This window comes from Hypanus sabinus, chromosome 30 (assembly GCF_030144855.1).
Source record: "Hypanus sabinus isolate sHypSab1 chromosome 30, sHypSab1.hap1, whole genome shotgun sequence".
Lineage (NCBI taxonomy): Eukaryota > Metazoa > Chordata > Chondrichthyes > Myliobatiformes > Dasyatidae > Hypanus > Hypanus sabinus.
Window position 1 is genome coordinate 32,291,161 of NC_082735.1, and position 13,898 is coordinate 32,305,058.

At 41.0% G+C, this 13,898-nt stretch overlaps 1 protein-coding gene across 2 annotated transcripts in view; it reads right to left on the reverse strand.

Annotated features, from left to right (window-relative positions):
* The window catches only part of yars1 (tyrosyl-tRNA synthetase 1), a 64,253-nt gene that overhangs the window by 4,421 nt on the left and 45,934 nt on the right, over positions 1–13,898 (reverse strand). The window contains exon 13 of one of the 2 annotated variants that reach the window (XM_059954607.1): positions 3,836–3,977. In XM_059954607.1, the coding sequence (XP_059810590.1) occupies positions 3,836–3,977 (142 nt within the window). Of the gene's footprint in view, positions 1–3,835; positions 3,978–13,898 lie in introns of those variants that run through there. The other variant, XM_059954608.1, reaches the window with a different exon arrangement.

A 13,898-nucleotide genomic window follows, 5' to 3' on the forward strand; every position in this document is an offset into this window, starting at 1 on the left:
CTACTCATGTCCATCACTTAACAGAAATGACATGTAACATGTAAGGCTTATTGAAAAAATATTTTCAAATGCATTTTTTACATAACACAACGAAGAAACTTATTTTTAATTTCAGTGGGAACAGTGTTGTTGGTCTCCCTTTTTAGCCAGCGCATCAAAGTCTGGATTTAGTTTGGTTGTGGCGATTCTCAGGATGGATCTGAGGTGTTGGTCAGTTAACCTGGATCTATGGCTGGCTTTGTTGATGCTCATGACGCTGAACACCTGTTCACACAAATAGGTCGAGCTGAACAAAGAGTAAAGCGCAAATGTGGAGTAATATGCTGCACCTCAATAAAGGTCACTGTGAAGCGGTGTGCTACCTGCAGCGCTAAAATTACGACACGGAGTTGGTAACTGCAGTCGAAGAAAAAAACTTTATTCGAAATCCCCAGCCTCACTTTTAAGCCTCCCTCAACCTGCCCCCCGTGGTGCAAAGGCTCCAAAGCTCTGTGCTTGTAAATCCCCGCAGGCTATCTTCCTTAGCCAGAACGCTGGCTAATTGTGAGCCGGTTCGGATGTGCCAGGAAATGGGTCACCACAAATCTATATAGAGTGCGTCATCTATTGGGAAAACGCCAGAATTGCGGGGAAAAAACGTTAACAAGGTTTATTAATATAATTTCATCAATTTCTGCGGGCCGGATTAAAAAGCTTAACGGGCCGCATATGGCCCGCGGGCCGTAGTTTGCCCATGCCTGTACTAGTCCCACATCTGATCTGACGCAGCTCTCTCAAGGGAACTTACTGTTTCCATGATCAGCACAGAGGGTCCTTTATCAGTCAAGTAATTCTCACCAATACATTTTGTTTTTTATAAAAGGTAATTATTTTGTTAAAGGAGAGCAAGACTACAAAAAAATCCTTTTCGCAACTTCTTCAGGGCCAAAGAGGTTTATTAGTTGCACGATCACTAATAATTCCTGTAAAAACTCACTTAACCCCCACCTGCATGATATAGTAATACTCATGAATTTTTATTTATGAAAATTCTTAAGTTTACGACTTGCAGTGAGTTTGTTCTTGTTTTACAAAGGCTACAAAACTATTTATGGAGAAAGAAGACAGCATCGAGTCATGGTTCAATACAGCACAAGTACAGGCTCTTCAGCCCAACACTTAACATCCCACTGAACCTTGCCTACTATACTTCTAAACATTCCTATAAAGGTCATCTGTTATGTTTCAAGCAATGGGGACCAAGCCTGTCCATAATTCAGACCTGCTGATCCTGGCCACTTCCTGCACTGTTTCCAGATTAACCCCACCTTTCCTCTGACACTATGACCAAAACCGCAATTTCAGTTGCAGTACAAGGCTCAAAGGAATCTCCTGGCTTCTGATGAACTGTGCATATGCAGATATCAGAACACGCAGTTAGATTCACAGTGAATGCCATAACATTGCCAAGAGTAAAGCAGTATAGGTAGGGCCACCCTCTCCTATGAACGTGAATAATTTTATTCCAGGTAGAAAATTAAGGCAGAGCTTTGCAGTAAACTGCACAAATACAAATTATCAGTTAAGGATGCCAGGCTCAGGAAGTGAAGTCAACTGTCACTAACAAATCTGATCAGTTAAAAGGCCAATACTGCCCACTAGAGGCAAAATGGAAAATAAACAACCAACCCATGAACACACATTAAGTCTTACCATATAACAATTACAGCACGGAAACAGGCCATCTCGGCCTTTCTCGTCCGTGCCAAACACTTACTCTCACCTAGTCCCACTGACCCGCACTCAGCCCATAACCCTCCATTCCTTTCCTGTCCATATACCTATCCAATTTTACTTTAAATGACAATACCTAACCAGCCTCTACCACTTCTACTGGAAGTTCGTTCCACACAGCTACCACTCTCTGAGTAAAGAAATACCCCCTCGTGTTACCCCTAAACTTTTGCCCCCTAACTCGCAACTCATGTCCTCTTGTTTGAATCTCCCCTACTCTCAATTAAAAAAGTCTATCCATTTCAACTCTATCTATCCCCCTCATAATTTTAAATACCTCTATCAAGTCCCCCCTCAACCTTCTACGCTGCAAAGAATAAAGACCTAACTTGTTCAACCTTTCTCTGTAACTTGGGTGCTGAAACCCAGGTAACATTCTAGTAAATCTTCTCTGTACCCTCTCTATTTTGTTGACATCCTTCTTATAATTCGGTGACCAGACAATACTCAGTGACCAGTGACAATACTCCAAATTCAGCCTTACCAATAACTTGTACAATTTTAACATTACATCCCGACTCCTATACCCAGTGCTCTGATTTATAAAGGCCAGCATACCAAAAGCTTTCTTCACCACCCTATCCACATGAGATTCCACCTTCAGGGAACTATGCACCATTATTCCTAGATCACTCTGCATTACCTTAATGAATTCTACTGAGAACAAAAACAAAACATACATTAATTTTAAAAAATCAGAAAACAGCAATCAAAATTCTTTGGACACATCATGCAGAGAGAGACGTTGGAACATTTAGTTACAACTGGAAAGCTGGAAGGAAAAAGAAGCAGAGGCAGACAGAGAAGGAAATTGATAGACGGATGAACATCATGGTTAGAAACAGCGGAGGCAACAACTACAATTCGGAGGGTCAGGACAGTGATGAATGGAGAGATATGCCCACCTACGCCAAACGGCAAGGCACCTGAACCTTAATGAATTTATTACTTGGTAACAACTTCCTCAATCCATACAAATCCTAAAGCTACTCTGTACATCAGGCTAGACAATTACATTTATTTGCTTTCACAATTCCAATTTTTCTATATTTTCACAAATAAATTCAGAATGTACACATAGCTGGGCTGCCTAAGACTTCTGCACAGTACTGTATTCGTCAACGTGGAGCAGTGGTGAGGGTGGAGCGCAGCAGGAAGAATATAGGACAGGTGGTAGAGGAGTGCCAGGGCGGTATGTGGTCCAGGTGCAGACACACCCAGTCTGAGTCACCAGCCAAGGTCATATGATCTCAAACAATCGGTTAACTGACCATTACAGAATGTCTCTCTGGTGCTTCCCTCCCTCCCCCTTTTCCCAACCTTAATTCCCTTCTCCCTGCCTTTTTCCCACTTTCCAGTCCACAACACAGACCCATATCAGAACCAGGTTAATCATCACTTACATGTCATGAAATTTATCTTTGTGGCAGCAGTACAGTGCAGTACATAAAATTATTATGGTACGGTGCACAGTACTGTATTTTATTAAAAAGAAGAGAACAGCAATGGTTCAAGACAATGATTCCAGGAATGACAGAGTTAATATATGAGAAGGGTTTGATGGCTCTGGGCCTGTACTTGCTGAAATTTAGAGGAATGAGGGGCATCTCACCGAAAACTTTCTAATGTTAAAAGGTCTAGAGATGATGCGGAGAGGATGTTTTCTATAGCTGGTGAGTCTTAGACCAGAGGGCACAGCCTCAGAATAAAGAGACTTCTATTTAGAACAGGGATGAGAAGGAATTTCTTTCACCAGACGATGGTGAATCTGTGAAATTCATTGCCACTAAGGCCAAGTCATTAAGTGTATTTAAAGCAGAGGTTGACAGGTTCTTGATTACTGAAGGTTTCAAAGGTAAGGGGCAGGAGGCAGAAGAACAATAAATCAGCCGTAATTTAATGGCGGAGCAGACTCAATGGGCCAAGTGGGCTAATTCTGCTCCAATGTCTCATTGTCTTATATTAAAACTGATCAATTTCTTAATTCTTGTTATCACAAGACATGCTTATTGCCCACTTCCTGCAAGGGTATATTCTGGAGGCTTTCTGGTACAAATATTACCTGCAACTTCTCAAATACTTTTTTCTTTGGTTTCAGTTCTTCATCTGCTGTACCATTTTCAAATCCCTCCACAAACACCCGCTCTCCTGGTACAGAGCCTTCTGGAGGATTTAATGGTTCCACTTTACGCTTTTCTCCATCTCTGTAATGACAAGGACAAACTTGCTTTAACAATATTGTCTAAATGAAGATCTTCAGGCAGCAACTAACAAAGTATCTACTTTGAAAGTTGCTCTATTTTTTCATACCTCAGCATCTAGAATCTAGCTTTAAATTTTATTTTATCAACCGATGAAAATCTTAGCTTGTTAGAATAATGTAATTTTCACTCAATTTTACAGTTTCTGGATATTACGTGGCTCTCAAAGCCAAAATGCAACTATTGCATTATGGAGTCAGAGTAATACTCCACAGGCCTTTGGCTCCATGCTGACCACAGTGCGGCCCCCTCCCCCACAAATCTAATCCAAATTTTCTGCATTTGGCTCATATTCCAAGATTGTCAACAAATTGCACATGGAAGTTTATTTTATAAGGTAATAATTTTTTAAAATCTCCATTATAATTTAATAGTTTAAGTAACCTGCAGGGCCCATCATACAGATTTATCAAAAGATAATAAAACTCAGATATAATGCCAAGAGAGTTCTTTCTTTAAGTACAAGCTACCTACACTAACTTCAGTACCCAAGTGGTTAGCTCTTCAGATAAGAACAAAGATGGTAGGTATCAACAAACTAACCAGAAATATCACACCTGAGCCCCATCTGATGTTTCAGTGGACAGATTTCAGTATTGGGAGCCAATCTAATCTGCTGCCCCTCTCACTTCCAAATAAATAATAAGCCATATTTATCACTAATTATTCATTCAAACAGTTCAGGTTTAGTGGTAGATTTTCCTTTTTCTCTCATTAGTGGAACACTCCATTTGCAGATGCACATCAAAAGGAAAAGCATGAAATATTCAGAGATTTAAAGTGTATTTATCATCAACAAATGTATAAATTATACAACCTTGAGATTTGTTTAACATTTGCAAAACGAGGAACCCGAAAGAAACCAATTAGGGGAAAAAAAAGACCAACCCTAGTGCCCACAAAGAAAGAGAAAACAAACAAACAAAACAAATCATACAAACAACAGAAGCAAGAACAGCAGCAGCATTCCAAATCAAATTGAGTCCTTAGATCCAAATCCCCGGAGCAGCTTGGAGTAGGCCCAAAGCCTCAGTATGCAGTTCATCATATCAGCGGAACAAGTTGCTGCAAAGTTCGCAGGCATGAAGCATGACAGCTGGGGCAATCTTACAGCTTTAGCGTCACAGAGACAGAAGCCCCCAGACTATCTGGGTTGGTATTTAAATCCATCCGAACCTCCCACTAGGAACCAGGCCCCGCCATGGTGAATCACTCCAGGCCTAGACTTTGCTGCCAGAGAAGCCATTCTCAACCTCTCCAAATCAGCTTGGCGTTTAGAACTATCCATCCTTGCCAGACTCTTGACACCCTGCCTTTTCTGTCTGTCTGGGCTAGCATTTAGATTATCCAAATAGCGTATTGTACCTCGCACTAGGGCCTGGGCCTCACTTGGCAAATCCCCCCCAAATCAGCTCAGTGCTTAGAGTGACCCACTCTTACACCTGGGTAAGTTGGATTGGCATCAGAACTCCCCCGACCCATCTTTGCCCCTCCAACTCATCCACTCCAGCTTCAAGATGAGCGGGAAACCGGAGGACTGGGAAGCTTTTAAAGAGCAACAGAAGATAACAAAAAAGACAATATGCCAAGAAAAAATGAGGTACGAAGGTAAACTAGCCAAGAATATAAAGGATAGTAAAAGCTTCTTTAGGTATGTGAATAGCAAAAAAATAGTTAAGAACAAAATAGGGCCATTGAAGACAGAAACGGGTGAATTTATTATGGGGAACAAGGAAATGGCAGACGAGTTGAATAGGTACTTTGGATCTGTCTTCACTAGGGAAGACACAATCTCCCAGATGTAATAGTGGCCAAAGGAACTAGGGTAAAGGATGAACTGAAGGAAATTTATATTAGGCTAAAAACAGTGTTGGATAGACTGTTGAGACTGAAGGCTGATAAGTCCCCGGGACCTGATGGTCTGCATCCCAGAGTACTTAAAGAGGTGGCTCTAGAAACCGTGGATGCATTGGTAATCATTTTCCAATGTTCTATAGATTCAGGAACAGTTCCTGCTTATTGGAGGGTGGCTAATGTTGTCCCACTTTTCAAGAAAGGAGGGAGAGAGAAAACAGGGAATTATAGACCGGTTAGCCTGACATCAGTGGTGGGAAGGATGCTGGAGTCAATTATAAAAGAGAAAATTACAATACATTTGGATAGCGGTAGAAGGATCAGTCCGAGTCAGCATGGATTTATGAAGGGAAAATCATGCTTGACTAATCTTCTGGAGTTTTTTGAGGATGTAACTATGAAAATGGACAAGGGAGAGCCAGTGGATGTAGTGTACCTGGACTTCCAGAAAGCTTTTGATAAAGTCCCACATAGGAGATTAGTGGGCAAAATTAGGGCACATGGTATTGGGGGCAGAGTACTGACATAGATTGAAAATTGGCTGGCTGACAGGAAACAAAGAGTAGCAATTAACGGGTCCCTTTCGGAATGGCAGGCTATGACCAGTGGGGTACCGCAAGGTCCAGTGTTGGGACCGCAGCTGTTTACAATATACATTAATGATTTAGATGAAGGGATTAAAAGTAACATTAGCAAATTTGCCGTTGACACAAAGCTGGGCGGCAGTGTGAAATGTCAGGAGGATGTTATGAGAATGCAGGGTGACTTGGACAGGTTGGGTGAGTGGGTAAATGTATGGCAGATGCAGTTTAATGTGGATAAATGTGAGGTTATCCACTTTGGTGGCAAGAACAGGAAGGCAGATTACTATCTAAATGAAGTCAAGTTAGGAAAAGGGGAAGTACAACGAGATCTAGGTGTTCTTGTACATCAGTCAATGAAAGCAAGCACGCAGGTACAGCAGGCAGTGAAGAAACCTAATGACATGCTGGCCTTTAAAACAAGAGGAATTGAGTATAGGAGTAAAGAGGTCCTTCTGCAGCTGTACAGGGCCCTGGTGAGACCCCACCTGGAGTATTGTGTGCAGTTTTGGTCTCCAAATTTGAGGAAGGACATTCTTGCTATTGAGGGAGTGCAGCGTAGGTTCACAAAGTTAATTCTCGGAATGGCGGGACTGTCATATGTTGAAAGATTGGAGTGACTGGGCTTGTACACACTGGAATTTAGAAGGATGAGAAGGGATCTGATTGAAACATATAAGGTTATTAAGGGATTGGATACGCTGGAGGCAGGAAGCATGTTCCGGCTGATGGGTGAGTCCAGAACTAGAGGCCACAGTTTAAGAATAAGGGGTAGGCCATTTAGAACAGAGATATGGAAAAACTTTTTCACCCAGAGAGTGGTGGATATATGGAATGCTCTGCCCCAGAAGGCAGTGGAGGCCAAGTCTCTAGATGCATTCAAGAGAGAGTTAGATAGAGCTCTTTATAGACAGCGGAGTCAAGGGATACGGGGAGAGGGCAGGAACGGGGTACTGATTGTGTATGATCAGCCATGATCACAGTGAATGGCGGTGCTGGCTAGAAGCGCCAAATGGCCTACTCCTGCTGTCTATTGTCTAATCAAGTGCGTCAGTTTTGCAGTGCATCAGCAAGATGCATCTCTCATGTTTGCTTTGCCCTCACTCGCCTCTTCATTGTTTGTGGTGATAGTTTACCATAATTTACTCAAAAAAAGTGCTATTAATAGCATTTTTAATGGAACTCCTTTGCTTTCAAACCACAAGTAAGCTGTCACACATCTTCAGTAGCGCCATCTTAACCAGTTTTCATGAGATCAGATCTCCATGACTTACAGTTCTCAGGGAATCCTTGATTCCCACCATTCGTAAACCCCTTTACCCCTGCAGGTGACCCAGTAGTGTAGTGGGTAGCCCAACGCTTTACAGTGCAGGTGACCCAGGTTCAATTCCTGCTGCTTCATGCGAGGAGTCTGTCTGCCCTTCGTGTGAGCCCGCGGGTTTCTTCCCACAGTCCAAAGACGAATTGGTTAGTAGAATAAATGGTCATTGCAAATTTTCCTGTGATAAGGGCAGGGTTAAATCCGGGATTGCTAGGCAGCACTGTATCTCAATAAATAAACAGAATTAATTTTTCTAAACCCTGTACAAGCTAGGAGTTTAAGGGAGCTGAACATTTTATATTCTTGTGCATACTGTAATGAGACAGAGGGCGTCTAACTTTGAGCTGCATCCAGCCGAAGCAAGAAAGAATAGATATGCTTAGATCCCGTAAATAGAAGCAGATTAAGAGCAAGCAGACTCCACTTTGGCAGCAGTATATAAACAACTTGCATCAGACCCAGTGAGCTAGGCAAGCAGAGAATAGTGCGATGCAAAGGCCCAAATATTTCCCGCCAATTTTGGATTCACATTTCACAGCCATGGGTAGAGTATGATCTGTGACATTTAATAACTGCGAAGGAGAAAAGGAAGACTGCACAAAATTGAAATAGCTCTTGCATGGAACTCTTTGTTCATAATTTCCTATTAATCCTTATTGACCTGGAGGGTCATGTACTTGGGCTTGCGGACTAAGCTGTTATTCTGGTCTGTTAATTTCCAGATGCAGTAATAAGGTCACTACAATTAACTTCAGTTCTCAGAACTCAAGGGTAAAACATTAGCAGCAATTCATGCTATTTTTTTTATTGTAATCAGTGCACCTTAAGAGTATCCTGTCTGGGTTCATCGCAGCTTAATATGGCAACTCAGCTCAATACACTCAACAACTCAGGAACAGCTTCTTCCCCTCTGCCATCAGACTTCTGAATGGACAATGAACAGAAATTCATTTTTATTTCTATATTACGTATGCCGGTGATATTAAACCAGATTCTGATTCTGAACTGCTCCAGCTGTGACTGGAAGAATCTGTTGCGGACACAGCTCAGCACATTATGGAAACCAGCCTCCCCTCCATGGACTCTGTCTATACTTCTTGCTACCCTGCCCTTTATCTCTTTCACCAATCAACTTCCCAGCTCTTTACTTCACCTCACCCACCACCTTGTACTTCTTCCTCCTCTCCCCCACCTTCTTGCTGTGATTGCTCACCTTTTTTCCCTAGTCCTGATGAAGGCTCTCGGCCCACAACGTCAACTGTTTACTCTTTTTCACAGAAGCTGCCCAGCTGCTAAGTTCCTCCAGCATTTTGAGTGTGGTACTCACATTGGATGCTCTTTCTCCTTCCCTCTCCCACTGGGCAGAAGATACAACCCGATTCCTATTAGATTCCTTCTTCTCCAGCCCTTGACCTTTCCCACCCCCCGGTTTCACCCATCACCATCCAGTTAGCCTCCTTCCCCTCCTTTTTATTCTGGCATCTTTCTTCTTCCTCCTCAGTCCTGCTGAAGGCCCTCAGCCCAAAACGTCAACTGTTTATTCATTTCCATAGATGCTGCCTAACCTGCTGAGTTCCTCCAGCATTTTGTGTGTGCTGCTTGGATTTCCAGCACCTGCAGACTTTCTTGTGTTTAGAAGATAACAGTCTGAAAGCACATGCACCACGCAAAATAATAGATGCTACCTGTTACAAGACTACTAAATGGTTCCTAGTAAAATAAAATGGACTCTTGACCTGTCAGTCTATCTCTTTATGATCTTGCACCGTATTGTCTTACCTGTACTTCTATGTAATGTCTTCTATGTCATCATTACTTTTATTCTGCATTACCTCAACGTAATGATTTAATCTGTATAAACAGTATGCAAGATACGCTTTTCAGTACATGACAATAATAATGCAACTCGAATTCTCGGAATTGTACTGAATATGCATTTACAACTTCTGATAATCAGAATGATGACAGTGCTTCTCCCTATAGATGCTGCCTAGCCTGCTGTGTTCTACCAGCATTTTGTGTGTGAGGTCTGATGACGACAGTTTACCGCAGAAGATCTCAAATGAGGTGGGCAGCTCTATATTTATAAGTGTAGCTGAAATGCACTACAGTGGAACAAGCAAGGCCCAGCCCCAAGGGAAAATAAATACTCTAAAAACACGGTAGTATAATGGTTAGCACAACACTTTATAGCACAGGCAACCTGGGTTCAATTCCCACTGCTATCCTGTAAGGAGTTTGTACGTTCTCCCCATGAGCACATGGGTTTCCTCCGGGTGCTCCAGTTTCCTCCAACAGTCCAAAGATGTACCAGCTGGTAGGTTAATTGGTCAATGTAGATTGACCCCTGATTAGACTAGGGTTAAATAGGTGGGTTGCTCAAAGGGCAGGATGGGCCTACTCCACATTGCATCTCAATAAAAATAAAATCTTGAAGATAGAGCAAAATATTTGTATAGTTGAGTTTCAAGACGCTGTTTTTACAGATTCAAAGTGGTCAATTTGGGAAAGAATTAAACTCGAGAGGGCCATTGTATTCTGTTTAACTCATCATACAAGATTGCTCAGATCTGTGTTTCCATTTGTTGGAGTAGATTTTCTACTTTATGAAGATACTGTCATCAAGAAGTTCAGTGATAGGACACTCTCTACAAACAAAAAGTTGATGCAGGCTAGAAGAAGCATGACAGTGCATTCTGCCAGTAAGATACTGATTGGATTTTCAACTCTATATACAGTAATGCATCAAAGCTACAAGAGCATGAAATATGCTTCACCTTCAAAGTACAGCATATTCCAAAAATCAATTTCCAGTGAAATTGCTTGGCAAAATTTCACTTTGGAATGGACATTCTTCAAAACAGCATTAGAACATTGTTAAACTGACAAAAATTGCAAAATATATTGTTAAATATAAAGCAGCGCCAACTGAATCAGATGGTTCCAGAAGTAAAGAGGAAAATAAGAAATTAGCCAAAACTATTGAAGGTGCACCTTATATTTGTGAATGTCAGTACACACACCTTCATTTCCAGGAACTATTTCAGGTTTTCTGTACACAGTGAGATCACAAACTGACAAATAAGGAAACTAAGTTCTCTCCTCCAATTTCAAATTAACAATTATATTGCTACTGATAATCAAGTAAAAACAAGAGAAAATATGAAGTCCTTTTATGTACTAGTCTTGCCAAATAATTTGTGATGAGCTCTTTAGAGGAAAAGGCTAAACATGTACCAGTTTGTTGGTCTTCAAGAGATGAAACTGGTGCAAAATACTGATCCTGAAGCAGACTCCCTCCTAATAATGCAAAGGCAGCCTGAGTCCAGTAATCACAAGACCTGGACATCTTGGTAACACAAGAACGACAAATTTAGAAAGTGACTGTGGGGACTTCCGGTAAGATGGCGATTGCTTAGCTGCTCTGAACTTTTGTTCCGTTATTTTCGCTATCTTTGCACTAAATGTCTCCATTTTTTAAACCTTAGTTAGGAACTTTATTTGGTTTCTTTTACTTGCCTGTGAACACATCTACCTTACAATGTCTAGCAAGAGTTCTAAATCCGGGAGAAAGGAAGTTCCCGCTCTGCCTTCTGAGACCCTCGCTGCGCTGGAACAACACCGAGACGATATTTTAAAGGAATTTAGAACCACTTTCAAACAGCTGGAAGCCAAACTGGATTGGATCAACGACAGAGTGGACGAACATGCTGAACACTTATCTCGCATCGATTCGACTTCTGAAGATTTAAAAAGTCGTGTTCGATTCTTGGAGACTCACTGTTCCAGCCTAGAGGGGAAATGTAACAGACTCCTTTCCAAAATGGTGGATCTCGAAAATCGCAGCAGACGTTGTAACCTTCGAATTCTTGGGTTGCCAGAGGCTACTGAACAGAGATCAACCGTGAAGTTTTTCGCCGAGTTTCTCTGTGAGATATTCAGGAAAGATTTGCTTCCGAACCCATCTGAGCTCGAAAGGGCACACTGGATCTACGTTCCCCCTGGAATTCTGGGCTCCCGCCCGCGACCGGTAATTTTGTGCTTTCATCAATACCAGGTAAAACACCGTCTGATTATGGAGGCACGTCGCAGAGGTACTTTTACTTTCCAAAATACAATCATTCGCTTTGTGGAAGATTTTGCACCCCAGATCTTAAAGAGTTGCGCTGAGATTAAAGGCGTAATGAAAGTGCTTTTCGATCATGGTTTTAAACCCTCTCTTCGCACTCCTGCCAATTTACGAATCACACTTAATACTGGAAAGTATAAGTGGTTTAAGTCAGTGAAGGAGGCTGAGGCATTTGTTGCAAGTCTTCCAGCTATCCAGCCATCTTTGGAACCCGATCGGACCTCCTAAAATGGTGGATAAGTACTTCTCGTAGTAAAATTACTTTTTCTGGACTCAGACTTTACTTGAATCACTCAGACATTATTTATTGAAACTCTAAGGGCTGTTGACAATCTCTCCCTGGATTTGGTGTGTCTTTTTTAAATAGACATTCTGTGCTTAATGTTTCCCTATGGACGTTTAAATAGTACTTGTGTAATCTATTTTATTCTTGTATAACTTTATCTAGAGAGTTCTACAATTGACTCTAACTTGTTTTGGAGGTTTGAAGTCTTTATTAAAGGCCTCCCTGTCTGTTGGTTCACAGTTTAACTGCTGATTATTTTTTATTTTTTTAATTTATTATTTTTTTTCACTTTTTTTTTAAGTCTATGATTTTTTTTCCTCTCTGTAAATGGTTGATAAGTACTCTTCTTGAATCTATAATTTTCCCCTTCCTCCCTTTTTTTTTTCTTTTTTTTCCCTTTCTCTTACTTTATTCTTCCATAATTTTTCGCGGGTAGGTTAATTTTGGTTTTCTTCCGATTTTCTCTATTAAGTTTTATATTTCCGCAGAAGATGTTCCAATTTGTAGTTATGTTTTCTAGTGCATAAATTAGTTACTATTTGCTATAATATTTATACGGAACTGCTGTTAATGACACAGATCTGGAAGTTATATTTGGGTTAATTTTTTTGGTAGCGCTAGCTGCTTTTTTTGGTAGCCGTCTAGTTTTGGGTTGTGTGCGTGGGGTGGGTTTTCCAGTTCCAACATCACTCACTGTATTTATTGTTTTTCTTTATTGCTCAGGACATGTTTATGTTTTGCTTTCACAAATCTATGTTTACATTTCTGCTCCCAGACTGCTATTGTATTGCTTGACTTTTTATATGCCTGCTGCCTTTTATGCATTAGTAATTGGTAATGGCTAGTGCACTTAAATTCGTGAGCTGGAATGTAAAGGGATTGAATCACCCTGTTAAAAGGAGGAAGGTATTCTCACATATTAAACAACTCAAAGCTGACATTGCTTTCCTTCAAGAAACTCATATTCGTAGTTTTGATAACTCCCAGCTTCTGTCAAAGTGGGCGGGTCAGCATTTTCATTCATCCTTTGCCGCTAAAGCTAGGGGAGTCTCCATTCTTATTAACTCAAATATTCCTTTTGAACTCCATAATAAAATATGATACAAATGGCCGTTTTATTATTGTTTCTGGTAAACTATATAACACTAAAGTTGTACTAGCAAACCTGTATGCCCCCAACTTTGATGATGTTAACTTTTTTGAATGCTTATTTTCCTCACTACCAGACTTAAACTCATACTCTCTTATACTGGGTGGTGACTTCAACTGTTGGTTAGATCCTAATCTGGATCGATCGTCCTCTGTTACCAGATCACCTACTAAATCTGCCTTAGCTATCCAATCGTTTCTCTCTAATTTTGGTATCTCTGATATATGGCGTTTCCTTCATCCTACTGAGAGAGATTATTCTTTTTTTTCACATGTTCACCATACCTTCACTAGAATTGACTATTTCTTACTCGATAACCAACTTATTCCATTTGCCTACTCTTGTGACGATCAGAGTATACTGATTTCTGACCATGCCCCAATTACTCTCTCTCTGAACTTTCCTGGTCTCCCTCAGAGGGAAAAACACTGGCGGTTTGATTCAACTTTATTATCGGATGATGATTTTTTAAAAATCTATTAAGGATCAGATAACCTTTTACTTTAACACTAACACATCACCTGAAGTATCATCCCAGATTGT